Source organism: Lolium rigidum, chromosome 7 (assembly GCF_022539505.1).
Source record: "Lolium rigidum isolate FL_2022 chromosome 7, APGP_CSIRO_Lrig_0.1, whole genome shotgun sequence".
In the NCBI taxonomy this organism is placed as follows: Eukaryota; Viridiplantae; Streptophyta; class Magnoliopsida; order Poales; family Poaceae; genus Lolium; species Lolium rigidum.
The window spans coordinates 16,576,113-16,603,754 of record NC_061514.1 but is presented as its reverse complement, the minus strand read 5'-3'; the positions used below and the strand labels follow the sequence as shown (position 1 = coordinate 16,603,754).

Sequence of the window (27,642 nt, the reverse complement as noted above, 5' to 3'; positions counted from 1 at the left end):
GCTGATATAGTAAAATTAATTTGGAACGGAGGGAATATCATCACAGCAGGCGTTACCAAACAGAATATCATCGCAGCAGGTGTTAGTATATGGCAGTTATAACTGTCGTCTGAGGTTCCATTAGATTTGAACTTGTTGCTATTATAATATATTATATTATCATGATATTTTGACTCCTCTTTAATCTTGATCATCTCTTTTCTGTATTAGGTCATTGAAATGTCTGGTGTTTGTGCTGCTTCAGATATCTGGAGTGTTGGTTGCACTGTTATTGAGCTACTGACATGTTCTCCACCATATTATGAACTACAGCCCATGCCTGCACTGTTTCGCATTGTTCAGGTTGATTAGCTGCAGCTGTTCCATCTCTCTTCCCTTCAAAAGGCACTGTTCATTCAGCTGTGCATATTATCTAAAATTCTTTAACTCATGTGATACAGGATGTGCATCCACCAATACCAGAAGGATTCTCTCCTGAGATTACTGATTTTCTGCGTCAATGTTTTCAAAAGGTTCTATATTGTACCTCCTTGCTATTTTAGAGGTCTCAATTATTTTTCTAATTGTTTGTTGTTCTGACTTGAAAAAACACTTGTAGGATGCGATACAACGACCTGATGCAAAGACATTGTTGATGCACCCATGGCTGCAAAAATCGAGACAACAGCCTGTTCGATCACCGAGGTAACTCAAAATTTATAAGACCAATTCATAGTAATGTTTTGGGTGACACCGTGACAGTGAAAAATCAGAAGAACCAATAATGTAATACAATCTAGGAAAAGTAAAAACATTGTGGAACCACCTGATAGCCCCAGAATTTGACCTTTCTTTAGTCACTTAACTAGTCTGTGGTCTGCACACTGGACCTGCACTTGTCAATTTTTCTTCCAGTATAGCTAAAATCCTGGTAATTTTGTTATTTGTTTAGTGGTTGAGTGTGAACAATTGTCTAGAGGTTGTTAGGTTGCAGGACTAGTGGACTTGATTTAGTTCTGAACGCAGCTTTCGCACCAGAGATGCTTCTGGATTTTTTAAATTGCTTTAACTTATATATTTCAAACTTTTGGCCTGCTGTTGAAATTTTTCATAGTTAAATTCTCCTTATTTTTAACATAGTTATGTTGGTTCTCAACCAATGTATTGCACTGACTAGATGACACACGCACACACAAGAGACTAGGTAGAAACTCTTCACGAATGACACAAGAAGCTGGGGCAATTTTCCTTATCTTATTTCTTGCTGCTACTTGGTGCTCTGATTGGGGATACAAGGGTGGTATGTATACTACTTCAAGCTTCATCGGAAGCACTAGCTAGCAGTGTGAAGACCAGCGATGAAGTCAAGACATGCTGACATTCTATCCTGGTATTCTATCCTGACTACTTAGTGTTCATATATTTATCCTTACGGATATGGGGATTAGTATTTCTTTTCTGAAATTTCTGTCCTTAGTGTTCATATATTTCCTAAGCACATCAGTTTTACAGTATCACCGAAATTCGAAGTTGAGTCAGTTTTACAGTACCACTGAAATTCGAAGTTGAATCACTGTTTCTGCGGGTGCAAGATTTTTAGCAGTTATGGTAGAGCGCGAGTGGTGTGTATGGTAGATTGTTTTTGTCACCCAAAAAGTGAAATGACCCATCTAGTAATCTTCATTGTTGTCTGAACTTGCATCTAGTAATCTTCTCATCCTAAGCTAATTTTCCGAGACGAATGTGTGCCAAGTTCTCTTATCATGCGTATCAAATTTGATGTATGAATATAGGAACAGAGAGCAAAATGTTTTATTTGTTGGCATGGATCAGACTTGATATTTGTTTAATTACATAAATACAGGAATATCACAAGGTGTAATCGAACTAGATAGGGTACCACAGCTAAGTTTTTTTGTCTTTTTTTTGGAGGAAGGATACCACAGCGAAGTTAATTATACATAACCATGAGAATATTGCACGGCTTAGTCTTTTTAAGTGGAGTAGTACAGTCCAGATGATTATACATAATGTCTGAGCAAGCATGTTATGTAGTGATACGGCAGAAGTTAATAGGTAAGTTGGTACCTTGATGGTGAATCTCTGATTCACTTGTTGAACTGTGTCTGTGTCTTCAATTTCTGAACCAAAATGGCTGGAGTGCACAAATGGTACTCTTGGTCCTGATTGTCAAGGAGAGAAGTGAGTTAAGTTAGTACATTAGTGGATAGTAGAGTGAAGTTAATATAGTGCAACGTCATGGTGTTGTTCATTCAGTTTATCAGTACCTCGAGTGCTTACCTGGTGAGTTTAAGCTCCTTTTTTAGGTGGGAGCAACACCTTGTTTACTTCATTTTTTTCATTAGTTGCACTGCAAAAAAATAGACTGCATATGAGTTGACAGTATAAATTCAGTTAGCTTTGTTTTTATAGATTAGATGTAGGGCACCCGCCTTTTTTAAGCTGGTGTGTTGGTTGACTTTTTTTTTCCTTCTCTTGCTCTCTGTTGTTGAGCTTATGTTCTGTAATAAAGACGTGCGATGGTTCCATATAAGATTGTTGCTGGGAATTGAAACAATTTATTGTTTGTTGCATTTGCTTACCTCTCCCAAGTCTCAATTGGTGGCCTCTATGATGTCATTGGCAGGTGTTGCCTGTGAGTTTCTGCTGCCTGGTGGTGGGGTTGACATGCCTTCAGACAAATCAAGCTGTGCAGGTTCTTGAGTAGTTGTTGGCAGTTTGGAGTGATTGTTGGATGATGTTTCTTAATCGGTAGTGCTGATCAATTGAGAACTCGAGACGTGGAATGTTATGTTGTCAGCATCGATGGTGTAACCTTGGCGACAAACAACACATTTTCTTCCAATTGTACTGCTTATAACATGTGGCACATAATCTGTTTGACCTCTCGCTGTTTCGACGACCAAAACTGCGTCATGGCCTGTAAGTGTATTCTGTGGTTGCTGAAAAACATGAATTGTCCTATCACCTCCTTATTATTTTCATTAGGCTGCATATCTTTTGAATTGACAGATAGCCTGTAGTACCTGTGAACATTGCTACTTATAGTTTCCATATATGAAATCATAGAGTCTGCTCTATCTTTGCAAATTAGTTTGTGGAACTGTATGTGTATAGTGGCTTACCTCTCCACAATAAGAGTTAGCTTTCGCGTGGAGCAGGAATTACATGCCATCAAATTGCTTAGTGTTTATTGTTTCTAACCTTTATCGTATGTTTGACAATTCCGGAATTGGTATATTGACAGGCCAGCGATTTAAGGATGTGTTTTTGAAGGCCAACATTACTGTGAAAGTATTAGCACATTAGCTGTCTAAATATGGATTTAATGAATGAATATTTCCTGCATACTCTGTACGAAGCAATGTACCTGAATACTGGGCAAAGACCATGCCGACAAAGCAATGTAGTCTAGGTAACTCTACAAAAGATTTTAAGAATTGCTGGCATATGTAACTCTACCCAGGAACAGCCAAATAATTCACAGGAAGACCTGAGAAAAATGCAGAATATGGAAATAGTCAGGAACAAATCAAGAAAGTAGGAAATGCAAAACAAAAATCGCAGGAAAGCCAGACAAACAACGAAAGAGGTTGGGAAGATCCCACTTCACCAAAAGCAGGGACGCAAAACCACCATCTTGCAAAGCAAACAAGTCAGCTGAAATATCATCAACAGAACTCTGATCCCACTGAATTCATATTGGCTTGGTCCTGCAATGCACAAACACAAACCAAAATTAGAAGAAGAGAGATGGATTGACAAACAATATTGGAGTTTCCGCATGACGGCGGCTCCTAGATGCAGTTGCTCCTTATTTTATTTGTACAAATGAAATACAGCCGTAGGTGTCTCTTATTCTCTTTTGTTGTCAATAAACAACAGAAATGTGCCGATTCACATTTGATCAAGAAACTTAAGATTACACAAAAGGAGAATCAGTAAGCCTTGGTGTTACCATTCAAGCTTGTGATTTTGCGTATGATCCTAAGCTAGTAAGCTACCCATCACATAGATTCCTCAGATTATGCTCCACCACTGCCAGAATTCTCCGGGATTCGTAGTTGTGCCAATGAATGTGCAATTCCAGCTAAATTATATGCATCCATGTTAATTCAGTAGCCCATAGAAAAGAAAGAATCCGAGCTGCCGTTCTAAAACTTACAAACATAATTGATTGTGTGCATCGCAAGAAGTGCAAGACCAGCAAGCATTCAGCCGAGGGCTACCATCGGCATAGCCTCCTCCTTTTTTAAAAAATTCTACGCCGATGGCCACCCTCGGTGTAGCCTTGAAATTTTTTCCCCTCCACGCAACCCCCGCCGGTGGATCGCCTTTTTAAGTTTCAACTGAATGATAGAAAATGATAAACAATTTAAAAAATAAAATCGTTTGAGACTCTTGTATGTTACGTAACCTACTATTAGGAGAAATTGGCAAGTTTGAATTTCAACTTTTTTTTGCAAAGAAAGTTTATTTTTCAGTAAAATGGCATTATCTTTTGCATACGAAGTCGGGAAAAATGTATAACCTATCAAAATGATCGTCCCAAAAAGTTCACATGGGAATACACTCGGGTTTACTCGGTTGGCATTTTTTTAGATTCTCAAAATTCCAAATGGAAATATGAAAGCAGGATGGTTTTAGTTTTTGCAAGAAATTCATGATTTTATATTTTTATATTTTTTTAAATTAAATTAATACTTGCATCTTGCATAAAGATTATTATTAATTAATCTGCTGTTTATTTAAATAATTATTTAAAATTTAAAATAATAAGGAGTTGCGATATCACGGTTTAAGGATTAGTACGATTGATATCACGGTCTAAGGATTATACGATTTATATCATGTTTTGTTTTTTTCATGAAAGTTCAACCGGAAGGAACGAAGATGTTAAGTGTGCTAGGGATGGATGATGGGTGACCAAATTAGAAAGTTTGACCATTCGTATAATTTAACCTAATATTAAGTGTAGTTAGAGTTAAAATGATACATGTGTCGGCGTGGAACCATTTCCACTAATTTTCTTTGATGAAAACTCATTTACTTTAGTAGGAACCTACCTACAAGAAAGTTAGCATAATCGTTTCCATCGATAGCGAGACGCTCGTGGTGACTTTGTCAATTTCAAGACCCGCCGAATTAGTTTCTTGGACTTTGTCTCTCAAAATTGTTTATAGAGGTAGGGTGTACGTGTGTGCATTTATGAGTGTATGCACGTATATGTGAGCATCTACGTCTGTACTGTGTTTCGTAAAAAAAACTTGTTAAACTTTTTTTGGATCCACATAGAGGAACACATCAGTGAGGTGACTAGTAGAAAAGAAGAAGAACTAAGCACAACTATCTTCAGCGACGGTACTATATTTCGTGAACCCTTGAGGAAAAAAATGGTTTTCCTAGTATGATGGCAAGTGAATTTCACACTGTTGCAGGTAGAGAGAATATTATTTTTTTCAAAAGCGTGGGTAGAGAGAATATTGCTTATTGTCGGTGTTAGCCAAGATAACTCCATCGTCCTAGGAAAATGAATATGTAAACAGAAAATGATGAGAGATACCCAATTACCCATCCATGAGAATGAAAAAAATAAGAATCGATCCATTTATTTCTAGAAAAAAGAGAAAGCATGCAGCAAGAAGAGGAGAAATATATGGAAAGATTGATCCAAACCTTTTTCTCCACCTCCGATGAGAAACCACCGCCGACCTCCCTCGCAGCCATCGCTGGCCGGACCGCCATCCACCCTACCCGCGGCTGGTGCACTGCCGCGTACTTCGCTGCCCTGCCCCAAGCTCCCTCCCACCGCCGATCCATCACTTCCCCGGCCACCACTGTAACTCCGTCGAGCGACTACATCCTCTCCGGTGCCGGCACAACCCCCCACCCCTAGTTTCTTTGCTCCCCTCCACCGCCTCAATCGCGGCCAGCCGTGCCGTCGGTGGCTCCGGGTTGCGCTCACCAGGAAGAAGAGATAGGAGAGGATAAGGAGGCACAACAAAAATCTAGATGCGTTGATCTGATGGTGAGCCCTAAACTAATTCCCAGTTAGTTGAGAATTAGCAAAACCGGAAAAAGAAAACATACGAAGGCAGAGGCGCCAGATGAGAACTCATGAAATTTCCATGCGAAAAGGAATTCGATAGAGGGGCCCTGGATGATGACCCACGAGACGGCGAGACGCTAGTCGAAGACAGCTAATCGCCAGTCGGGCGGCCCCGCTATCCTCGTTGGCTTCCGCACACTTCAAAAAGTATAAAATCCCCGACTTCCTCATTTCCGTTACTTTCCCACGCCTGCAAAAAAAGAAAGAAAAAACTATAATTAATTTCTCTTTGTTCTCCGTCGCCTTCTTCCTCTCCCAGCTCTTCCTCCTGCAACACAACAGACTCCAATTCCCTTCCCACCCCAAACCCTAAAAACCCGAATGGCCCTCGCCGCGAGCTCGCCAGCGGCCCCTCGCCGTCGCCGGTGACCGCCGATCCGCCCGCCCCCGCCGGCCCCGGCCGTCCCGAGCCGCGGCCGCCCGAATCTCGGAGGGAGGGGACGAGATGGCGTCCAGGCCGCATAACCAGAAATCCAAGACGCTCGACAACAAATACGTGAGCCTCCCCGCGCCCCGCCGCCTCGGATCCGGCGGAATTGGTGTTTCGGTCCTCAGAATTTTCCGTTTCGTTTCGGGGGAATGCTTCTCTCACTCAGTCTCTGTGTGTGGGCGGGTTGTCTGCAGATGCTCGGAGATGAGATTGGGAAGGGCGCGTACGGGCGCGTCTACAAGGGGCTCGACCTGGAGAACGGCGACTTCGTGGCCATCAAGCAGGTCTCGCTCGAGAACATCCCGCAGGAGGATCTCAACATCATCATGGTGAGGATTCCCTTCTTGTCCTGGCTTCTCATCTGACGTGTAGCATGCCCCGCCCGAGTCACAGTTACCTGAAATGCGGTTTCCAGTAGATAAGAATCTTTGACAGCATTAACCCAGACACTAAGATGTGAGACTGGAAGCTAGAGTAATGCGGCTTTGCTGTCGGTTACGTGCCGGTTTTGTTCGGTAGCGTGCTGTGGAACTCAACCCTTGGACCTGAGGATTTCATTTGTAGCTCGTTGTGCATTTGTCGAGTGTGGTCATATGTAGCAGGTGATGGAACTGGAAGCTATAGTAGTGCATCTTGCTGTCGGTTATGTTGTTTTGTCGGTAGCGTGACGTGGAACTGAATCCTAGGGCTTAGTTACGCTAGCTAAGAATCAGATATCGTCAGTCGAGAACAACAGCCGTTACGATGAGACTAGAGTAATAATGCAGCTCGGTGTCGGCTACATTGTTTTGTTCGGTAGCGTGACGTGGAACTGAATCCTAGGGCGTCGTCATGCTATCTTAGTTACGCTTGTCCTCACCACGCTTCCTATTTAACCTGCCAGGGATTGTAATTACAGCACAGGACATGTATACTAGCGATATATATTTGGACCTGATGATTTAATTATGTAGCATGTGAAATCTTTTTTTCTCAAATTCATGACATAGATTTTTCACAAATGTAGTACATTGTATGTTTGTCGAGTGTGGTCATACGGAGGATCTCCTTTTCAAATTCATGACATAGATCTAACAAATGTATCTCGTTGTGCATCTGGCGAGTGCGGTCATATGGAGCTTGTGAGTTTATTTTTTTTCAAAATAGATGATATGTACCTTGGCAAACGTGGACTTGGGAAAGAAACACCTACACCTTGGCAAGTGTGGACTTGGGAAAGAAACACGACAGTTCACACAGTCATATGTGATGTCCACTGCTGCTTCATTATCTTCTATATTTATGTGACTGGTGTAGTTTCCTAGATTACACGTGCACTACATACCTCCGGAACTCGATTAGCTAAACATAATATCAGTAACATTCCGTTAAAGTGTTTCACGGGGATTTGATTGTTTCCTCAACTGTTACAAAGTACTATTGCTAGTACACAGCCTTGTAATTTGTAAGCACCATGAGCTCTTGAACCTTCACGTTCTTCCTGTAGCATCTGGCCTTAGCGGCCAGACCGTCTAAATGGGAAATCGTCATGATTGATATTTATGCTGGGCCAATATGTGACCCAACTGTTGAAGTCCATATATAAGTGTCGGGGTTGGCAAAGATTAATACAAGTTTCTAGGTACTAGTAGTTTCTATAAGTTATATAGCTATGTACTACTAATAAATATTCTCGAAATTAATTTTTAGAATTTAACCTGTTAGCGTTACATCTCATGAAAGTGGAGTGACACTAGTGATGCACTTTGTTGATTCCTTTTGTTACTTGGTGCATGTATAGGTTTAGTGCGGAAATGTTTGTAATTGTCATGTACTACAAGTAATTGTACACAGAATAGATCTTAGTTAAATTTAGTGAATACAAGGCTGTCTAGTAGCACAGATGCTGCAAGGTGGGTTGCCTGCTACTTAACTGCTTCTGTTAAGCACACTGGGTTCCTAGAAGCTGCATGTCTCACATTCTTCTTATTGGTGCGAACATTGTAAAATATCCGTATCAACTTTTTTGGATCTGCATATCATTTTCTTAATCAGCCTTTTAGTTTTCGGTATTTTTCTTGGAGTGTCACCATTTTGTACACTACCTTTACATCATTATAATGTTGGATCTCTAACAAATTATTGCTTATGTGTATGATATTAACTGTTCTCCATCGTCTGCTGGTGTGGCCTAATCAGCAAGAAATTGATCTACTGAAAGTAAGTGTTTCAACAGTACTCAATAAGACAATTAGCCTCACATTTCCCTTCGTTGTTAACTCATCTCATATCCCTTCCTACTCCTAGTCTATTTTGCATCTTTACCCCATTTCCTGTTTACTTAATTTTGCTGTTACCATTTTCTACTATATTTAAATTCATGTGTGCCAAATATATGCTTAAAAACAATGAGAGGCACCCTTCCCTCAGTTGACATTTTAAATAATTTGTGTTTACTTATTTTTGAATGTTCGCCTAGCTATGTAAATGTTGTGATAGAAATTAATATGGATGATCAAAAGTGTATGAAATGGTCTTCCTTTTTTGATATGGTATATGGATACTAATAGAATGCACTTGTTTTTTATCCCTCCTAACATATAGTTACAAGTACCTTGATTTTTTAACATCTATTACACTCCTCCTTTCCTTGATGCAAATGTTTTCGAGAATTGTGTTGCTTGGAGCTGAAGGTTTTGTTACTTTATGCAGAATCTTAATCACAAAAATATTGTGAAGTATCTTGGATCATTAAAGACAAAGAGCCACCTCCATATAATTCTAGAGTAAGAAATCCCGAGTCTTCGCCGACAATATCTTGATAAGAAGTACATGCACACCTGTAATTTTAGCATGGAAGTTCTGATAACTGTGTGATGGTTGCAGGTATGTGGAAAATGGTTCACTTGCTAATATCATAAAGCCAAACAAATTTGGACCATTTCCTGAATCATTAGCTGCCGTTTACATTGCTCAGGTGAATATATGGTGATTACTGTGACTTTACATTTTTTTTTCTGCCATGTCTGCTTCTAACTTGTACATAAGCGACCAGGTGTTGGAAGGCCTTGTTTATCTGCATGAGCAAGGTGTCATACATAGAGATATCAAGGGTGCAAATATATTGCTCACGAAAGAGGTAAATGGTCCATCACTTGCATATTTGAGCATATTTTTTATTTGGTTTTACTTCTGAGAATTGATAACTGAAGCCAGTCAACAGCATCTTTTAAGAGCTATTCCCTCTGTTAGGGATTATAAGGCCCGAAGGATAATTCGCTAAGACCAAGAAACTACATAATTCATCTCATTAATTACTGCATGCACCAATAGTTTCACATGCATTACAGAAGATAGAGAAAAAGGAGAACACACATTGGGGGGAGAGAGGGCAATAAATGAGAGAGGCCTTGTAATGTCTAACAATTTTAAAAGCTCATAGGCCTTATAATCCCTATTGGGGGTAGTAATAAGCAAAAATTATAGAAGGGATATGGCCCCTTTTAACAGGTCTGGAAATGATATTCTGAATGTTATGTTTTAAATCTATATTTTGAATGAACTTTCTGTTAATAATAAAATAAAATAAAGTGCAGGGAATGGGCACGCTAGGATGAACTCATGGACGTATAGTAGCCTAGCAGTTTTTTTGTTGTTGTTGGTATAGAGAACTACAAATGTATGGTAATGTTAGCTGATTTTATTGTCTGCTCTTGATGCTTTGGATAGTAAAAAAGGACAAATCCAATACAATATGATGATTCTCAAAGCATGTTAGCATGTTGGAACCTATGATTTTTGTTGCTGTATAGTGAATATTATGTGCATAATCAAGGAAGCACACAACTTGAGTATATTTGCAGTTATTGGATTGTACTTCTTCCACTTGATAGAGACATAAAGTACTAGTATGTGTGTATCTAATAGCCACAAGCATGTTTCCACAGTTGCAGTGACATGGAGGAAATAGCTAGTTAGCCACTAATATATTTGCATGGCAATATGTAATATGATTGATGAGGCGCATGACCAAACTTGAAATCTACACTTACTATGGTGCATGACCAAGGGCATTATTAGAAGTCATATTTTGCGGGGATTACCTCTAAAGCTGTTATCTGTCTATATTTTTTTGTTTAGGGCCTAGTTAAACTTGCTGATTTTGGAGTTGCTACTAAATTAACTGAAGCTGATGTGAACACACATTCAGTGGTTGGAACCCCATACTGGATGGCCCCCGAGGTATGCTAATTCCCTTTATTTGTCGAAACTGTGATTATGAGGTCAATGAACTGAATTATGCCAGTGTGGCAGATGGGTTGAGCGATTTACACTACTATTTCCTTTTCTATGGCGTTAATTTTGACACAGAACCAGCAATTGTATGGTGCGAAAGTAATACTTCATCCACTAGATCTGCTTTAGGAGACCAGGACAAAAAAAAGCTTACTCCCTCTGATCCATGATTAGTTTATTACAACTTTGTACTAAATTTGTGACCCATATGATGGAGGGAGTAATAAATTTCCTAAATTGCACAAAGTGCTATTGACATCCTTAATATTTTGTTTTTGCGAATAACATCCTTAATACTATAACATATACTAGTAAAATCAATACCGCTGATTTGTACCATCACAGCAGGTGTTACCAGACAAAATTGATCAAATCTTTGAACTTTTGACTATACTTACTATTGCAAGGCTAGTATGTGGCAGTTATAACTGTTGTCTGAAGTTCCATTAGATTTGAACTTCTTGCTGTTATATCATATTATTATTGATATTTTGACTTCTCTTCATTCTTCATCATCTCTTTTCTGCATTAGGTCATTGAAATGTCTGGTGTTTGTGCTGCATCGGATATCTGGAGTGTTGGTTGCACTGTTATTGAGCTACTGACATGTTCTCCACCATATTATGAACTACAGCCCATGCCTGCACTGTTTCGCATTGTTCAGGTTGATTAGCTGCAGCTGTTTCATCTCTCTTCCCTTCAAAAGACACTGTTCATTCAGCTATGAGTGCATATTACCTGAAAATTCTTTTACTCATGTAATTCAGGATGTGCATCCACCAATACCAGACGGATTCTCTCCTGAGAGTACTGATTTTCTGCGTCAATGTTTTCAAAAGGTTCTATATTGTACCTTGCTATTTTAGAGGGCTCATTTATTTTTTCTAATTGCTTGTTCTGACTTGAAGAAGCACCTGTAGGATGCGATACAGCGACCTGATGCAAAGACATTGCTGATGCATCAGTGGCTGCAAAATTCGAAACGGCAGCCTGTTCGATCACCGAGGTAGCTCAAAATTTATAAGATCATTTCATTCTAATGTTACAGGTGACACCAACACACCGTGACAGGGAAAACCCATACAAACCAATAATACAATACAATCTAGAAAAATAAAACATCGTGGAACCACCTGACAGCCCCAGAATTGGACATTTTTTAGTCACTTAACTAGTCTGTTCAGCACGCTAGACCTGTACTTGTCAAATTTTCTTCAAGTATTGGTAAAATCATGGTAGTTTGTTATTTGTTAATGATCTGGTGTGAACAATTGTCTAAATGTTAGGTTGCAGGACTAGTTGATTTGATTTAGTTTTGAACGCAGCTTCCGCCAGAGATGTTCTGGATTGTTTTTATTGCTTTAACTTATATATTTCAACTTTTGCCTGCTGTTGACATTTTCATAGTTAAATTCTCCTTTTTAACATATTTAGATATATGAATAATTTATTTATTTATTACTTATGTCAGTTCAAAGCTATTGATTCACTAAAAGGCATTGCCACTTGCACCCTTTAACTGTTTTTTTGTTTGAGAGTAGGTTATCACGTGTACCATGTGATTTAACTGTTCTTTTCTTTCTAACAAGCATGTATCGTGCTCTTGCTACATATTGAGTATGTCTGTTCCATGCTCATTCCAACTGTTCTTCCTCATGCAATTTCTCATACTTTGTAATATTGGATATTAACAAGTATAGCAATGTGAGTATGTGACAATCAAATCTACAAATGTTTAATTGTAAATCTCAACAAAATTATTTGTCCACATAACTGCTACCAACATCCAACATTGCTTTTATTATCTTTCAAAAGTAACTTGGATTGATAGACTACTAAGCATAAAATGTCCATGATTTGTTCTTACAATAAGGCATGTTGACGAGGATGATCCAGTCCCAATTGGCTCACCAGGAGAGACACAATCGGTCGTGGCTTCTGACATTGAACAGGTAAGCTCAGGGTTCTTTTCCTAATATGTTCATTTCAATGCATGGTAAGAGTTAAAAATCTTGTGGTAAACCCACAAGATTATAATGGTCACAGTATATTAACTTCTTTTATTTATAATATTGTACTAGGATGATAAAAGAAAAGAGCTGGTTTCTGAATCTGCCAGACATGGTAAATCTGACGAGCTTAATGATGGAAAACCTGCCGAAAGCAGTAGTTCAAACACTGGGGAACTTATGAACGATAATGTGGTTCCCAGTAAAGATCCTACATTGGGTTTTCATGAAAAAGTAGCGTCGGAATCTTCTTCTAGAATTAGTGACTTAAATGGTAAGGTAATACATGAACTGTCGCAAGATGGTCTGCCAAGTGAGGTAGCTAGGAGCGGCCAAGAATCAAAAAAAGGTGACAGTAAACATTTAGAGCTTGAAGGTAAAGACCGTTCAAGTTTTGAAGATGATGACGCTTTCTCCTTCCAGGCTGGGAGACAGAATATCAATTTCCCAAAGGTTAGAACTCTCTCTATGGTAATTTGGCTTTGTGCACAGAAAAAATCTAGTGCCTTCTTGGGCAAGAATACAGATACTTAATTCTTTACAGCATTCATTTATATTGTGTCGTTACAGGAGGCAAAACCTTTAGTTGAGGGAACTAATGGACTAAGTAGGTTCAGTGACACTCCTGGAGATGCCTCTTTCGATGATTTATTTGACAAGCGAGGAGATCATGGGGCTGAAGCTTCAACATCTGCTACTGCCCAAGAGCTTCAGTATAATGGTCGACAAAATGACCTTGCCAAGGAGCTCAAGGCTAGGATGGCAGAGAAGCAGAAGGAAAATGAAAATGAGCCAATGAATGGTGGGAAGCTTCTTGAATTTATACGCTTTAGGGATGGCGATCTTGATGGACAGGTATTGCTTTCACTACTATGTTTTCTATTTCCCTTCTTTAAAAATACAAAAGATGGATGAGATTTTGAGGATTGTAGCCCATTGTACAGGAATTTCACGACAACATTCCAGGAGAGAATCTTTTTCCTTTACAGGTATGCCCTTTGCTAGAGCTGTGATATATTTGGCAACAAAAAGTGCATTTATTTTGAAGAGCATTTTTCATAGTGTGACAGCTGTCCTGCTAAACCATTTTATTCCATAAATTTTAAATATGATAAAGTGTCCAGCTTCAGTAGCAACTGAGAAGTGGCAGTAATTTACCTTGGTCCTTGGCAGCGGCAGCGATCTACTGCTTTGGTTGCAAATTGCCAGGCCACATTAAATGCCAATTGTCTAAACCTAGATATGTTGTTCTTCAAGATGTTTTAGGTGAAATGCCATGTATTTACAGTACATTATATTAGTTCGGTTTTGATCCATTTGTAGCTGTTAGTTATCCTGTCTTATCCATTCATTGTCTATGTTTCCAGTCTGTGGAATACAGCAAAATAGTAGCACAGCTGAAGCCCGGGGAAAGTGAAGAAGTAATATTGTCAGCATGCCAAAAGCTTATGCTGTTTTTCAACCACCGGCCAGAGCAAAAAAAGATTTATGTGTCACAGAACGGTTTCCTTCCATTGATGGAGCTTCTTGAACTCCCCAAAAACCGTGTATGAAGTTTTACATTAGCTTTATGAAGTCTTATTGCTGGTCTTTATGCTGAAAAATATCTTTCTATTTTCTGCAGATTATATGCTCTGTTTTGCAGCTCATCAACTACATTGTAAAAGATAATACAGGCTTCCTAGAAAATGCCTGTCTTGTTGGCCTTGTGAGACTTTCGTTCCACTTCTGAATTAATTTATGTCCTCTAAATTGTGTTGATAACATGGAATAGATAATTGATATTAGGATTTATTTATTTGCAGATTCCAGTGGTGATGAATTTTGCTGTGCCAGATCGTGCAAAGGAAGTCCGGATGCAAGCATCCTTTTTTCTTCAGCAGCTTTGCCAAGCCAGGTTTATTTCCTAACATAGTTAGTCCTGTCTAACTATATTTAAATCCAAGTCAACAGAATAACATGGTTGTTACTAATTGTCAGTTTTCCATTTGCAGCACCTTGACGTTGCAAATGTTCATTGCATGCCAAGGGATCCCTGTATTGGTTAGTTTTTTGGAGCCTGATTATGCAAAGTTCAGGTAAGTCTGTACATTTTTGTAACATTTCCTTTAGATTTTCCTGGTGTATCCTTTAGTATTACCAAATTTTCATTAATCACTAATAATTCCATAATATTGTAAATTAGCAGGGAAATGGTTCACCTTGCAATTGATGGCATCTGGCAGGTCTTTAAGCTTCAGCATTCAACTCCGAGAAATGATTTTTGTCGCATAGCAGCCAAAAATGGAGTACTTCTCAGGCTAGTCAATACTCTCCATAGCTTGAATGAAGCAACACGATATGCTTCCATCTCCGGGTCAGGTGTTTCAGTGGCACAGAATGGTTCCACCCCCAGACTAAAATCTGGCCAACTAGATCTGCCAATGCTAGAAAGTTCTAAAGCAAGGCTGGACCATTACCATTCATCTGGTTCCCTGCAGTCTTTACAAGCAGATGCAGATAAGCATAATATTTTATTGGAACCTTCAGCATCACCTAGGTTCAGCGATATAGCTGCTGCTGGTCACATCGATAGAAATGATAATGACCTGGTTAGGCCACAAAGGCTTAGTGTTTCTGGAGGAAGGTCATCAACAGACAGATCTCCGAGGCATATAGAATTAGTATCAAATGGGCATAGTAGTGGTCAGAACGATCAAATCCGACCTCTACTGAGTTTGTTGGAGAAAGAACCACCCTCTCGGCATGTATCTGGACAACTTGATTATGTCCGTCACATGTCTGGACTAGAAAGGCATGAAAGTATTTTGCCGTTATTACATTCAACGGAGAGGAAACCAAATGGTGAACTTGACTTGCTAATGGCAGAATTTGCTGGTACGTTTCTTATTTCCGGTTCTCTATTTTAGTTCTTAGAATATTATTGGTATGTCTGCATTGTGCTAGTTCCTGTCACATTTATTTTCATCTCTGGGTTCTCTTTCAAACATCTCTCTTCGAAAGCACAGTACGCCTTAGCCATTCTCTCATTTCCTTTCCTTTTCCATCACTCCTTTTGATGTATGCTTATCGCATTGCTTGCTACTACTACCTCCGTTTCAAAGAATAAGGCGCACGCACATCCCAAGACGAACTTTGACCATAAAAAATGAGCAACAAAATCTTGATTATATTATATGTAATTAGTATCGTTAGATTCGTATTGAAAAACACTTTTTAATGATATTATTTTCATATAAACAATTTTTATCTATTTGAAGCAATTTTTGGTCAAACAAAAAGCTCGTAAAACGAGGACGCCTTATTCCTTGAAACGGAGGTAGTACTTCACATTTTGCTCATACCTGGGGGCTCTACTGCTTGTCTACTTCTCCCCAGTCTCTGTTCATCGGTGAGGGGTTATACTTTGGGTTTACATATGAGCTTGGAAAAGGTGTAGGTGGTGGCTGTGGCGTGGCCACAAGTCTGGCAAGGTTAAGGTTAACCCACAGCAAGCACATTGCAGGTGGTGGCAGATGGGGTGGGTGGAGGATAAAAGGTCTGGAAGGTAGAGGGGGAGATGTCAGTAGGGAAATGGTGAGTAGAAAATGCCTAAGAGTAACTAACAGATTCCTTAAAACACCGTGACCTTTAAAAATCTGGCAGTTTTAAGGGATTTGTTAGGGTTGCTCTATCATGGTGCAGACTATAACGTTCACGGTGTGACCTGTCAAGCGGCAATCACTGCTGTCCTTTTCATATAAGAGAAAGTTACACAGGAAACAAGTACTCCCCCAGTCCTGATCTAGACACAATTTAGACAAATCTGCGACATCCTTTTCCAACACATGCTGTCATCAGGGTTTCCAAATCTGGTTTCGGCAAAAGAAAAAATGAAGCTTGGTCAGAAGGCAGAACCCAGTTTATATGTCCTGCCTGATTTTTTCTTTTCTCCGTTTTTCTTCTTATGGTTAGAGCATCTCCAGCCGTCTCCCCGACGAGGCACCCAGGACGCCTTTTTTTCATCCGGATGGACGAAAACGGCCAGTCGCGTCCCCGGTTCCTCGTTTTCGTCCGGAATAAGCCTTTCATCCGTCCGGAGAGCCCAGGCCATCCCCGCCCCCCGGGAGCGCTCGGGGACTCCGGACGAGAGAAAAGCAGGGATGGGCAACGCAAATCCCTCCTCCCCTCCCTTTGCTCTCTCGCTGCCGGCACCACCCCTCGGCAATCCGCCGGCGGGTTGCCCCACCTCCGCCGTTCCTCCACCCAGCAGCCTATATTCCGCCGTTCCTCCACCCTCTGCCTATTTTCCGCCGCCGGGCAGCTCCCTCGCGTCGCTCATCGTCGACACGCCCGACAGGTGTTCGTCCAACTGCCTGGCTGGACATGGACTCCGACGAGGAGGAGGAGCAGATGTTCGCCGAGCTTCTTGAAGAAGAAACGGCGGCCGCCGCCCAAGACGAGGAGCACCTACTCATCCTCGCTTGCCTGTCCGGCTTGTACGCCGAGTCTATCATTGGTCGCCGTGGGGGGTCGGCACCAGGTCGTCGGAAGTGCAAGCCGAGGCAGAGAATGGAGGGGTACTGCATGCTCTACGCCGACTACTTCGCCGACGATCCATTGCACGGTGAGGCTGTTTTCAGGCGTCGTTTCAGGATGAGCTGGAAGCTCTTCTTGAAAATTGTGTATGCCCTTCGAGACTACGACTCCTATTTCAGATGCAAGTTGGATTGCACCGGCATGGCAGGGTTTTCCGCCCTTCGAAAGTGCACGGTGGCTATGCGGATGCTGGCATATGGAGCTCCTGCAGATGACTATCTTCGGATGGCATAGTCCACCGCCCTTGATTGTTTCTACCGGTTCTGCAGAGCGGTGATAGCAGTGTTCGGGGACTTCTACTTGAGATCACCAACTGTGGAAGCTCGAGGATTTCCAGGGATGCTTGGAAGCATTGACTGCATGCATTGGAAATGGAAGAACTGTCCGTTTGCCTGGCAGGGAATGTACAAGGGTCACAAAAAAGGCTGCACTGTGATACTTGAGGCAGTGGCTACCCATGATCTCTGGATTTGGCACTCCTTCTTTGGTATGCCGGGATCCAACAACGACATCAACGTCTTGCAGTTCTCGCCGGTCTTCTCCAAGCTTGTTGAGGGTCATGCTCCCCCGGTTAACTTTGTGATCAATGGCCGGCACTACAACAAGGGATACTATCTTGCAGACGGTATCTATCCAAAGTGGGCAACATTTGTGAAGACTATCTCAAACCCCGGTCTTCCGAAGGAGCAACAGTTTGCCAAGGAACAAGAAGCTTGCCGAAAGGATGTCGAGCCTGCATTTGGTGTCCTCCAGCAGAGATTTGCTGTAGTCCGGTTCCCCGCTTTGACTTGGTCGAAAGATCAGCTGTGGGAGGTGATGAACTGTTGTGTGTGCTTACACAACATGATTATCGAGGATGAGCGGAAGCATCCGGTCCAGAGGGTCCTCTTGCACAGCCTGACCACCAGGTGCCGGCATCGTGGGCTGCGTTCATCGCTATGCGTCAGGAGATTCGAGACTCCACAATGCATCAACAGTTGCAGGATGATCTGGTGGAGCACTTATGGACGCTTCGAGGCAACACCAACTAGTTTCCATTTGATTTCTTTGAAAACTTGTCTTGTTTTGTTAAACTGTAACATTTATTTATAAAAATAAGCCAAATGTTGGCAAAAGTGGTCAAATTCGCCAAATTATGCATGAAATTTGTCATCCAGGGACATTTTTCTCTAAAAAACGGCGAACCCCGGGTGTGCCGACTGGGGAGACGGCTGGAACTTCGGCGTTCTCCGGGCCAAAGTTTCGTCCAATCCGGCGCTAAATAGCGCCGGATTTCGGCCCGGGGAGCCCCAACGGCTGGGGATGCTCTTAGCTTGTATTATTTGTGAACTCCGCAGGCCAGTCTGTTCAAAACATGGAGCCTGATTCTTGATGTTACAGTAGCTCCTGTTAGCCACTAGGAAACAATTTCAGGACATGCTGGGTTTTTTCCTGGAGCTTGTGTACCCTGGTTTGCATTTTGATGAAACAAAATGGTAGAATAGAGACTTAGCAGAAGGGATGAGTAGCATAGCTAAAACTCAAAATCAACCAGATGGAGACATGGAAGAACCCTCCAGAGTTTAATTAATCAAAGTTTCAAACCAAGACAATCATAGCAGTGCAAGGATCAGTGTCACTGTTCCGCTCACCATCTCCTCTGACCATTGGGCTCTTTGGTTCAACTATTCCCCTGCTGCTGACTTCTATAAGTTACCCGGTGTTTCAAAAAAATACAGTCTATGTTTTTGCAAGTCTAAACTACTTATATGTGAATCCCCAGTGACAGTAGCTAAAAAGTACGTCATTGTATGTGCCTCTTTGTTGGGGGTGTGGGTGAAGCATGCAACGTTGGTACTTGTAAATGTTGTGCAAGTAATGGGGAGGGGTTTAATGTGATAGTACAACCTTCTTTATGTCCTATTTGCTCTTTGAATTTCGTGCAGAGGTTTCTAGACAAGGAAGAGAGAATGGTAACCTTGATTCTAATATAAAAGGTTCCAACAGAGTTCCAAGTATGAAGTATGCAACATCAGTCGGTCCAACAGCTTCCAATGAGGGAACATCCACATCCGGAGCAGCATCACAGACAGCATCTGGTGTGTTATCTGGATCAGGAGTGCTCAATGCAAGACCGCCAGGAAGTACTACATCATCAGGTCTATTAGCTCAAATGGTTTCTATGAGTGCTGATGTTGCACGCGAGTATCTTGAGAAAGTAGCAGATCTTCTTTTGGAGTTTGCACAAGCAGACACCGTTGTAAAATCTCTCATGTCTAGTCAAAGCCTTCTAGCACGCCTTTTTCAGATGTTCAACAAGATAGAATCTCCTATTCTTCTGAAGGTAAAGCTTGAAGCATTTTACGATCTGTTTCTGCTACCTTTTCAGGTCATTGATTTGTTTCTCTTTTCCATCTCTGCTATTTATTGATTTGTCTTTTTTTTTCTGCAGATTCTTAGGTGCATAAATCATTTGTCTGGTGACCCCAATTGTTTAGAGACACTTCAACGCACAGATGCTATCAAGCATCTCATACCAATTCTTGAACTTCGTGATGGACCTCTAATTTATCAAATACATAGCGAGGTGGGTGACTTAAACATGCTTAATTTGCCAGAAAAACATGCCAGATGTTCATGACATTGTATCCCCCCTTTTATGCTTTTTTTTAGTTTCTCTTCTTGGATTGGACTGAGAACTAATAGATCAAACCACCTACCAATTGGTAAAGATAATCAACAGAGCATAACAATGTTGTCTGCAAAATCTTACTGTCTTAATTGTTTTTAGAACAATCTTAATGGTGACTGGTTATCCAAAAATCTGAAATAGATAATTTGCCTTCTGATGTAAGTTTCTGTGCACATCATAACAGCCTCTTCCTTTCTGTTTCTAGGTCCTCAATGCTCTGTTCAACCTTTGTAAGATCAATAAAAGAAGACAGGAACAGGCAGCTGAAAATGGGATCATCCCTCACTTGATGAAATTTGTCATGTCAGAATCACCCCTAAGGCAGTATGCTCTGCCTCTGCTTTGTGATATGGCTCATGCTTCTCGCAACTCTAGAGAGCAGTTGAGGCTTCATGGAGGGTTGGGTGTGTACTTGAACCTGTTGGAGGACGATGCATGGGCATGTACTGCTTTAGATTCCATTGCTGTTTGCTTGGCTCATGACAATGATAGCAGAAAAGTAGAACAAGCCTTGTTGACGAATGAGGCCATCCAGAAGTTGGTGAACTTTTTCCGAGACTGCCCTGAACAGTATTTTGTCCATATACTGGATGCTTTTCTCAAGATAATCACGTAAGGACATGGAGGGTATCATTTCATGTTCGATGTTATCTCGTTTATAATTGAGTATATTGATAATTGCAATTTTATGCAACGTCACCGCAGGAAATCATCTCGGTTAAATACGGCAATAGCCACAAACGGATTGACGACATTGCTTATTGCAAGGCTTGACCATCGAGAAGCTATTGCGCGGTTGACTCTGCTGAAACTAATCAAGGTTTGTATATTATTAGAGTATTTGCTTTTATGATTAAGCAATTATCTATATGTCAGAGAAATGTTTCATGTAGTTACGTATGATGCAAAAATTGTACTCCGTAAGTAATATGTGATCTAATGTAATCTTTTCCAGGTTGTCTATGAGCACCATCCTCGACCAAAGCAGCTCATAGTGGAGAACGACCTTCCCCAAAAGCTACAAAACCTAATCGAAGAGCGCAGGGATGGGCAGCGTGGTGGTCAACAAGTGTTGGTCAAACAAATGGCCACCTCGCTGTTGAAAGCATTGCACATCAATACAGTCTTGTGATCTCCGGCCACCTTGTAATTTTCCTCTCAAGTTGTACATGTTTACCCTGGAGGAAAAGGTTTTCTTTCTTTTTCATCCTAGCTGTTGATTTCCCTTGTCATCAGCACCAGACAGCTTGTTGCACCTGCTCCCTCTTTTATCGGGAAAAAGGTTCGATGGTCTGGTGCAAGATAATGGGGTTTGTAAATCCATGCATGGTTGCACTTGTTTGTGCTTAGCGTGCCTTTAGTGTAATTGGTTTGTATGACCTGTCTGAAAGTTTCAATAGGACAGTTGGTGTAGACTTATTTGTGTCAGCATCTTCAGTTACTGAAATTTTAACTCCAGTTTGATTGTGTATGTCGTTTGCTTTGAGATTCAGAACTACACGTCAATTCCTGTCTAGATGTTGAAATTTTACATGGACGAGATGTTCTTTCCCCATGCCAACAAGGAACAGAATGTCATGCTCAGGGTTCTGGTGGAATTGTCTTGGTGAATATGGGTGATATTGCAGCGATTGGTTGTAGCTATGACTGTCCAAAGGGCGCAATGTATTGGGAAACTCAAAAGTAAAACGCTACACTTTGCATGAAACCCCTTTATTTCAGAAGCATTTTCCTACATTGAAGCTCAAAGCATTGGAAGATATACTGCCAAATTTGGAGAACATTGAGGAAAGTGGTTGTGGTAGAAGAAATGGCAGCAGTATGGAACTTCATCAGAGTACTTTCTGAACTGTGGTATTGTCTAATTTAGTACCTGTCCAGATTAGGTTGAAGGTCCTGATGTTTACCAGGATCAATTTGTGTTGGTGTTTAAGGCGTCACCCAATAATCCAGGTTATTCAAGTTCGTGGTGACAAACAAAAATCGTGTGCCAGCTTACTCGATCGCTGCAGCGCTACTACTGAGCTGCCGCTCTGCATCGCCATGCGCTACGCTACTGTTACTCTTGTAACAATAATCCTACATCTACGGGCTAAACCTACGGAATGGGACTTACGGGGAAACGTGCCCAGATGTGGTTGGGTGAGTGCTAGCATGCGGTTGCTTTTACGTAACTAAGTTGCCCGTACGTGTAGCATTCTCCCTCTTGTAAAGCTGGTGCATACTCCATTCTGTGAAGTGGGAAACTACTACTGTAATAAGTGAGAGGTTAAGTAAAACTAAACTCGGTTCACGAAGGGAAATGAAATAGTACTGTAATTTTTGCTTAACCAAATACACGCAGAGTTCCATTCCAAAACACATTACGAATCTGTCAGTCAGTTTTACACTGCGTCTCGTACACTTGGTTTCAGAGAAAAAACATACTAGATGAAACACCTCAGGACAAACAGAGGATGAACACTTTCCTGCAAGTCATGTAAATATTTTGGTCGGTACACTTCTTGAGCAGACAGCCGAACTCACCTGGCACCACATCATAAATTTCCAGCACACAGGAACATTGTTTATTCAGCTTCATGACAGAGCATATGGAAATTTAAAGTCTTTAGGGAAAAAAAAAAGGTATTCCTGTATCCTGATGATGGCTAGAGTCACTATGCACTCTGAGCTCCATGAGTTTTCCAGAGCTTAGTCCACTCCTCCATGGCATCAGCAGCTTTGGCGAAGACTGGATTCTTGGGTGCCAGCTTCTCCCTCACGATGCCAGCTAGCTCCTTAACACAGCCATCAACAGTGACTCCATTCCTCGAAAGCTTGACTGACTGGAAGAAGGGGAGGACATCGTCCATCAGTTTCACCCCTTCCCAGTCTTTCAGGCTCTCCAAGGCCTTGCCTGCCTCTGCATCACTTCTCATCACATAAGGTAGTCCAGTCTTCATACCGTATCCCAGACTGTCACAGACCACCTTGGCACACAGGCCATTCCATATGTCTTCAAGGGTATCCCACCTGTGGTTCCCTTGCTTGCGGATCCGCAGGCCAGGGAACATTACGGCGCCCAGAACCTCGCGGTTGAACGCAACATTGATCCCACTCACAGGCAACATCGCACCGAGTGGAACTGTCATCACAGCATCCACATAGTTTGTGTTGCGCTGGTTCCGCTTCACGACATGCGTCATCGGGTCGTAGTCCGCGTTGTGCAGCCACAGCCCACACGAGAGCATGCATTCAACCCCCTCGCGCAGGCTGAACGGGTACCCACGGACGAAGTCAGCACCCTTGCGGTACGGGTCGTACAGCGTGTTGAAGAAGAAAGGCGTAGCAGGTGTCTTCAGATTGATCATGTGCTGCGTAACAGCATCGACAGTCGCGCCGGCAGGGTCCTTGGCAGGGAGGCAGTTGTCATCGATTGAGATGACGTACTTCTTGCGCGAGACGAGGTACCCGAAGTAGCGGCACGAGTGGCCGGAGAAGTCGATGGACGTGGCGCCAAGCAGTCCCTGGATGTCGGACTTGGTGTACACCTTGACATCGAAACCCGACGGGATCTGAAGCTCCGCCGCCAGCTCCGGGTCCTTGACGACGATGACGTGGAACCGGGAGAAAAACGGCCGCCATGCCTCGAAGAAAGGGGTCAGGTTGGGCTGGAGCGCCGCAATCACAATGTCAACCTCGCTGTCGTGAACTTCCACAGTCATCTTCTAGAACTTATCGGAGCACCCTACAAGCAAGCAAGCAAACAAACAAGAGGATGTTGAGTCGGGCATCCTTCTGACATGATACTCGAACAGACAGACAGAGGGTGAAAAGCATACTTGTTGGAAGGACCGGTTGAAGTGGCTGCTTAATGTTGAGGAGCTGAACAAGCAACGTGATCTCCTCGCAGTCAGTTGCCAGAAACACCTTGAGAACCTTCTCGGTCAGCTTGCCGGCACTAAGAGTTCTCTGCCATCAGAACATCGTCAGAGATTTACCAGCATGAAAAAAGGATAAGACTAGAAGAGTATAACTGATGATTGGTTCTAGTTCATGTTGGGCTCACATAATATTGCAGAACCAAAAGCAGAGTCTAAATGGGGCCAGTAAGAGATCATCAGATATCTTAACTCAGCAGAGCATCAGATTTAAATTCCTAACTAGTCTAATATGGACACAACGACAACTCTCCTCTGACTAGTCTAATGTTCACAAATTGGCCATAAGAAAACATCTGTTCAGACTAATCATGTGTTCTTCTAGTACTGTATATTTAGGATGAGGCGACACATTCTAGACTCCAGGAGATGATTAAACAGCAGCTGAGAGTGAGATCACATAATATAGTCAATCACTGACGCACACAGATGCAACACGACACACACCTGACCTGAATCGCCCAAATCAAACACCGGTTCAGACCAGGACTACTGACCGGAAGAAACTAATCGCCACCAAAAGACAGCACATACCGAACTAGTGATCAGTGATCACCGGTGAGCAGAGCAGGGTTACGTACGCGGAATAGGTCGACGAGGATGTGGTCGGGGAGGCGGGAGAGGTCGCGGAGGTTGGCGATGCGGAGGAGCGCGGCGTCGAGGGTGAGGGTGAGCAGGGTGGGGGTGGGGCGCATCGGCTCCAGATCTGGATCTCGCGCCCGTTTTATAGCCCCCACTCGCCTCGCCTCGCCTCGCGTCGCTGCGAAGGGAAGCAAAGGTAGCGCGGCCACGTTGCCTGCCCGCCTCGATCTCGCGTCGCGTCGTTGCGTCTGCCGGCAGGCGAGGGAGGAACGAACGCGCCACCGACGAATCGGAGACTTTTTTCTTTTCAATTTACTGCCTTTTTTCTTCCGTCCCTTTGTCCACTTGTAATTTGTACTATGCACTAGTACTGCGACTGCTGCCAACTTGCCGTGCTCGATGTGGTCTCGCCGAATTTCTTGCTACGATGTCAAGAAATCAGAAGAAATAATTTAGCATGTTCTACTTTAGTCTACCTCTTAAAAATTCAGAGTTTCCGTTCCTTTTAGGTTGTTTTTCAGTATCTTTTTCGAGATGTTGAGGCGACGGTTACATCTTGAAGTCAGAATAACGGCTCTCCCCGTTCTATCCTTGTTTCGGTGGTGCGTCTAGCACTGGCGAAGGACGCGTGGAGTCTTGTGTCCGGCGGATCTCCAGGGACCCATGTTGTTTTCAAGTTCGTTGGCATGGTTTCATGTCAGTTTCTTCGAATGTACAGTTGTTATTATTGGTGATAGTTGCTGCTCTGGTGTGCTGGTTCTTCGGGGCCTTAATTAGCACGACGACTTCCTGTTTGTCTACTAAAACAAGCTCTATTACGATAAGTTTTTTCTGACTCCAGTGATGGAGGGGCGAGGACAGCGACGCGCCTTCGGCTCGTGCTAGTATTTGTAGTCGTCGCTAGGTGGTCTAAGTAATTATTTCTAACTTCTATTACTTTTTGGGCTATTTATATTATTGTTGATGATTATTAATAGAAAGGTGGAATCTTCGCAAGAAAAAGATTCAAATAATTTAGCTAGGTATTTAGCAGGTTTTATTAGGATAATGCACACTTCGAAAAAATTGACCATTAATTTGGTCATCCAATGGCATTATTTTTGTGGCATATATCTCTTATTATGTTGTTCATCAAATTAGGTGTCAAAGTTTATTATTTCTCAAAAAGCGCAACCCACCTTATAAATCGGTATGGGGAGTACTATTTTGCTTTGATGTATCACATGAAATGCAGTACCAAGGTCAATGGAATTGAGAGGTTCGAGAGGCGTCCCTCTCGCTGTAGGGCTCAAAACATGCATCTCCTATTTTTTTCAAAACTGTGAAAATGACATGCATGTAATTTGCATACAATATACATCCTCTACGGAAATGTACCGTGAATTAGGTTTTTTGAAAGTTAAACCGTGACCAAATCATGTTTCATATCAAATCATGTAGTCTATTTTTTTTTTTGAGGGAACACCATGCGGCATGCTTTATTGATCAGATAACAAAATTACATCATTTGCGAGCTTGCTAATAATAAACCTAGGAGGTTCATCGACCCAATTACAAGAAATACTAGAAGTGTAAGCATCTCTAGCAAGCTCGTGCGCCACCTGATTGGCCTCCCTATTACAAAACTCTACCGAGACACTATCAAACCCACTCCACAGAATGTTACAATCGTTATAAATTGCAGCTGATGAGGTTGCCGAAAATCCTCCATTCTTCATTGTATCTACTACCTGCATGCAATCAGTTTGGATCATAAAATTGTTGCATCCAATAGATTGGGCAAGCACTAAGCCTTCTCTAAAAGCATATGCTTGTGCCATTGGAGCATCAACCACGTGTGGTAGAAATTGATTCATCGCAGCAACACACTGGCCAGTATAGTCCCGCACTACTACCCCGATAGCTCCTCTTCCAGATTGTAACTCAAAAGCTGCATCCACATTGATCATGAGCTTTCCCTCCGGTGGCTTCTTCCACCCTTCTCTTAGCACTGCATTCGGTTTCTTTCTCGCCAACAAATAATTCTTCGCCACGACGGTTATAGACATAGCCGAACGAAAAGAGACTTGAATATTTTCACCGTGAACAAACTGTCTCCTTTCCCTCCAAATATACCAACCTGCTGTTAAAACTATTTCAGAAAAACCTACATTATCAAGAGAAGCGATGAGACCTCCTCTTCTAACAATCTCCTCCACCACAACCGAACACGATCAGTTTCCAATATTTCTTTAATTCTATCCTGTACTTGGAGGCATCTCCAAACCTCTTTTGCTCTCTCACAGCTGAACAACATATGCTTTATATCTTCACACCTAGCCATACACATTGGACAACCGCTCTGATTGCCAACATGGCGATTTGCAAGGATCTCTCGGCAAGGAATCATGCCATGAAGAACATGCCAACCAAAGATTTTGATTTTGCTTGGGATATCCAATTTCCACAAACGTTTCCAGACTAGATTGCTAGCTCCTTCGGTAATATCCACATTCCTTCCATGTCTGCAAAATTTGTAGTTCCATTGACAGTAGTACGCAGATTTGAATGTAAATAATCCTAGCCAATTATTATGCCAAGCAACAAAATCCTCTCTTCCAGGTGTTAACGGAATTTGAAGGATCCGATGAGCATCAACTGGCCAAAGAAATTCATTGATCAATTCTTCATCCCAATTTCCATCAATAGGATTCACTAGATCACTCACAAACTTAATCATAATAGACTCTTTAGGCGTCATAACTTTCAGATTGTGACTAGATGGGATCCAATTATCTTCCCATATGTTTATTTTAATAAGGTATACATTCGGTATTGTAGATATAGAGAATTTTCTCAGAAAAATTGGTTAAAAATAGTGTAACTTGACTTTCACGAAAATCAATAGGCACCATATCACGGCAAGGAGGAAGTAGTACTAAGTTTAGTGCCCTTTGATTAATATAAAGTTATCATGGGAAGTTGGGACGACGAGAGCTGAGAGAGGTTGTGGCCTCGGGAGGATGCATTGTAATTCAGTGCCCATCATTTCCTACCGTAACAAACATGATATGTAGATTAAACCTGTA

The 27,642-nt window shown here is 41.9% G+C and overlaps 2 protein-coding genes and 1 long non-coding RNA gene across 7 annotated transcripts in view; 2 read left to right on the top strand and 1 right to left on the bottom strand.

Moving 5' to 3' along the window:
- The first annotated feature begins 239 nt into the window (after nt 1–239).
- Nucleotides 240–2,734, top strand: LOC124670224. The gene is made up of 4 exons (XR_006992442.1): nt 240–342; nt 441–512; nt 599–684; nt 2,627–2,734. It is a non-coding gene; the product is annotated as an uncharacterized LOC124670224 (long non-coding RNA).
- Nucleotides 2,735–6,479: 3,745 nt separating this feature from the next.
- On the top strand, nt 6,480–21,543 carry LOC124676080 (MAP3K epsilon protein kinase 1-like). 4 transcript variants are annotated; one of them, XM_047212163.1, is made up of 24 exons: nt 6,480–6,605; nt 6,734–6,868; nt 8,718–8,738; nt 9,231–9,304; nt 9,405–9,495; nt 9,574–9,657; nt 10,659–10,760; nt 11,347–11,478; nt 11,582–11,653; nt 11,735–11,820; nt 12,688–12,766; nt 12,896–13,276; nt 13,394–13,678; nt 13,756–13,812; nt 14,191–14,370; nt 14,448–14,531; nt 14,629–14,720; nt 14,818–14,901; nt 15,009–15,700; nt 19,327–19,724; nt 19,833–19,967; nt 20,278–20,684; nt 20,778–20,892; nt 21,028–21,543. In XM_047212163.1, the coding sequence occupies exons 1-24, from the start codon at nt 6,555–6,557 to the stop codon at nt 21,202–21,204; spliced, it is 4,014 nt and encodes a 1,337-aa protein (XP_047068119.1). In that variant the 5' UTR covers nt 6,480–6,554; the 3' UTR covers nt 21,205–21,543. The 4 variants fall into 4 exon arrangements, with proteins under 4 accessions (XP_047068119.1, XP_047068118.1, XP_047068117.1 ...); XM_047212162.1 differs by having other exon boundaries at nt 6,502–6,605; nt 13,768–13,812; nt 15,012–15,700; XM_047212161.1 differs by having other exon boundaries at nt 6,502–6,605; nt 13,768–13,812.
- Nucleotides 21,544–22,418: 875 nt separating this feature from the next.
- LOC124676078 (probable inactive UDP-arabinopyranose mutase 2) overlaps nt 22,419–27,642 on the bottom strand; it is a 10,955-nt gene continuing 5,731 nt past the window's right edge. The window contains exons 1-3 of one of the 2 annotated variants that reach the window (XM_047212156.1): nt 24,574–24,730; nt 23,894–24,023; nt 22,419–23,799 (exon numbers count right to left, since the gene is read on the bottom strand). In XM_047212156.1, the coding sequence (XP_047068112.1) occupies nt 22,730–23,776 (1,047 nt within the window). In that variant the 5' untranslated portion in view covers nt 23,777–23,799; nt 23,894–24,023; nt 24,574–24,730 and the 3' untranslated portion in view covers nt 22,419–22,729. Of the gene's footprint in view, nt 23,800–23,893; nt 24,024–24,573; nt 24,731–27,642 lie in introns of those variants that run through there. The other variant, XM_047212158.1, reaches the window with a different exon arrangement.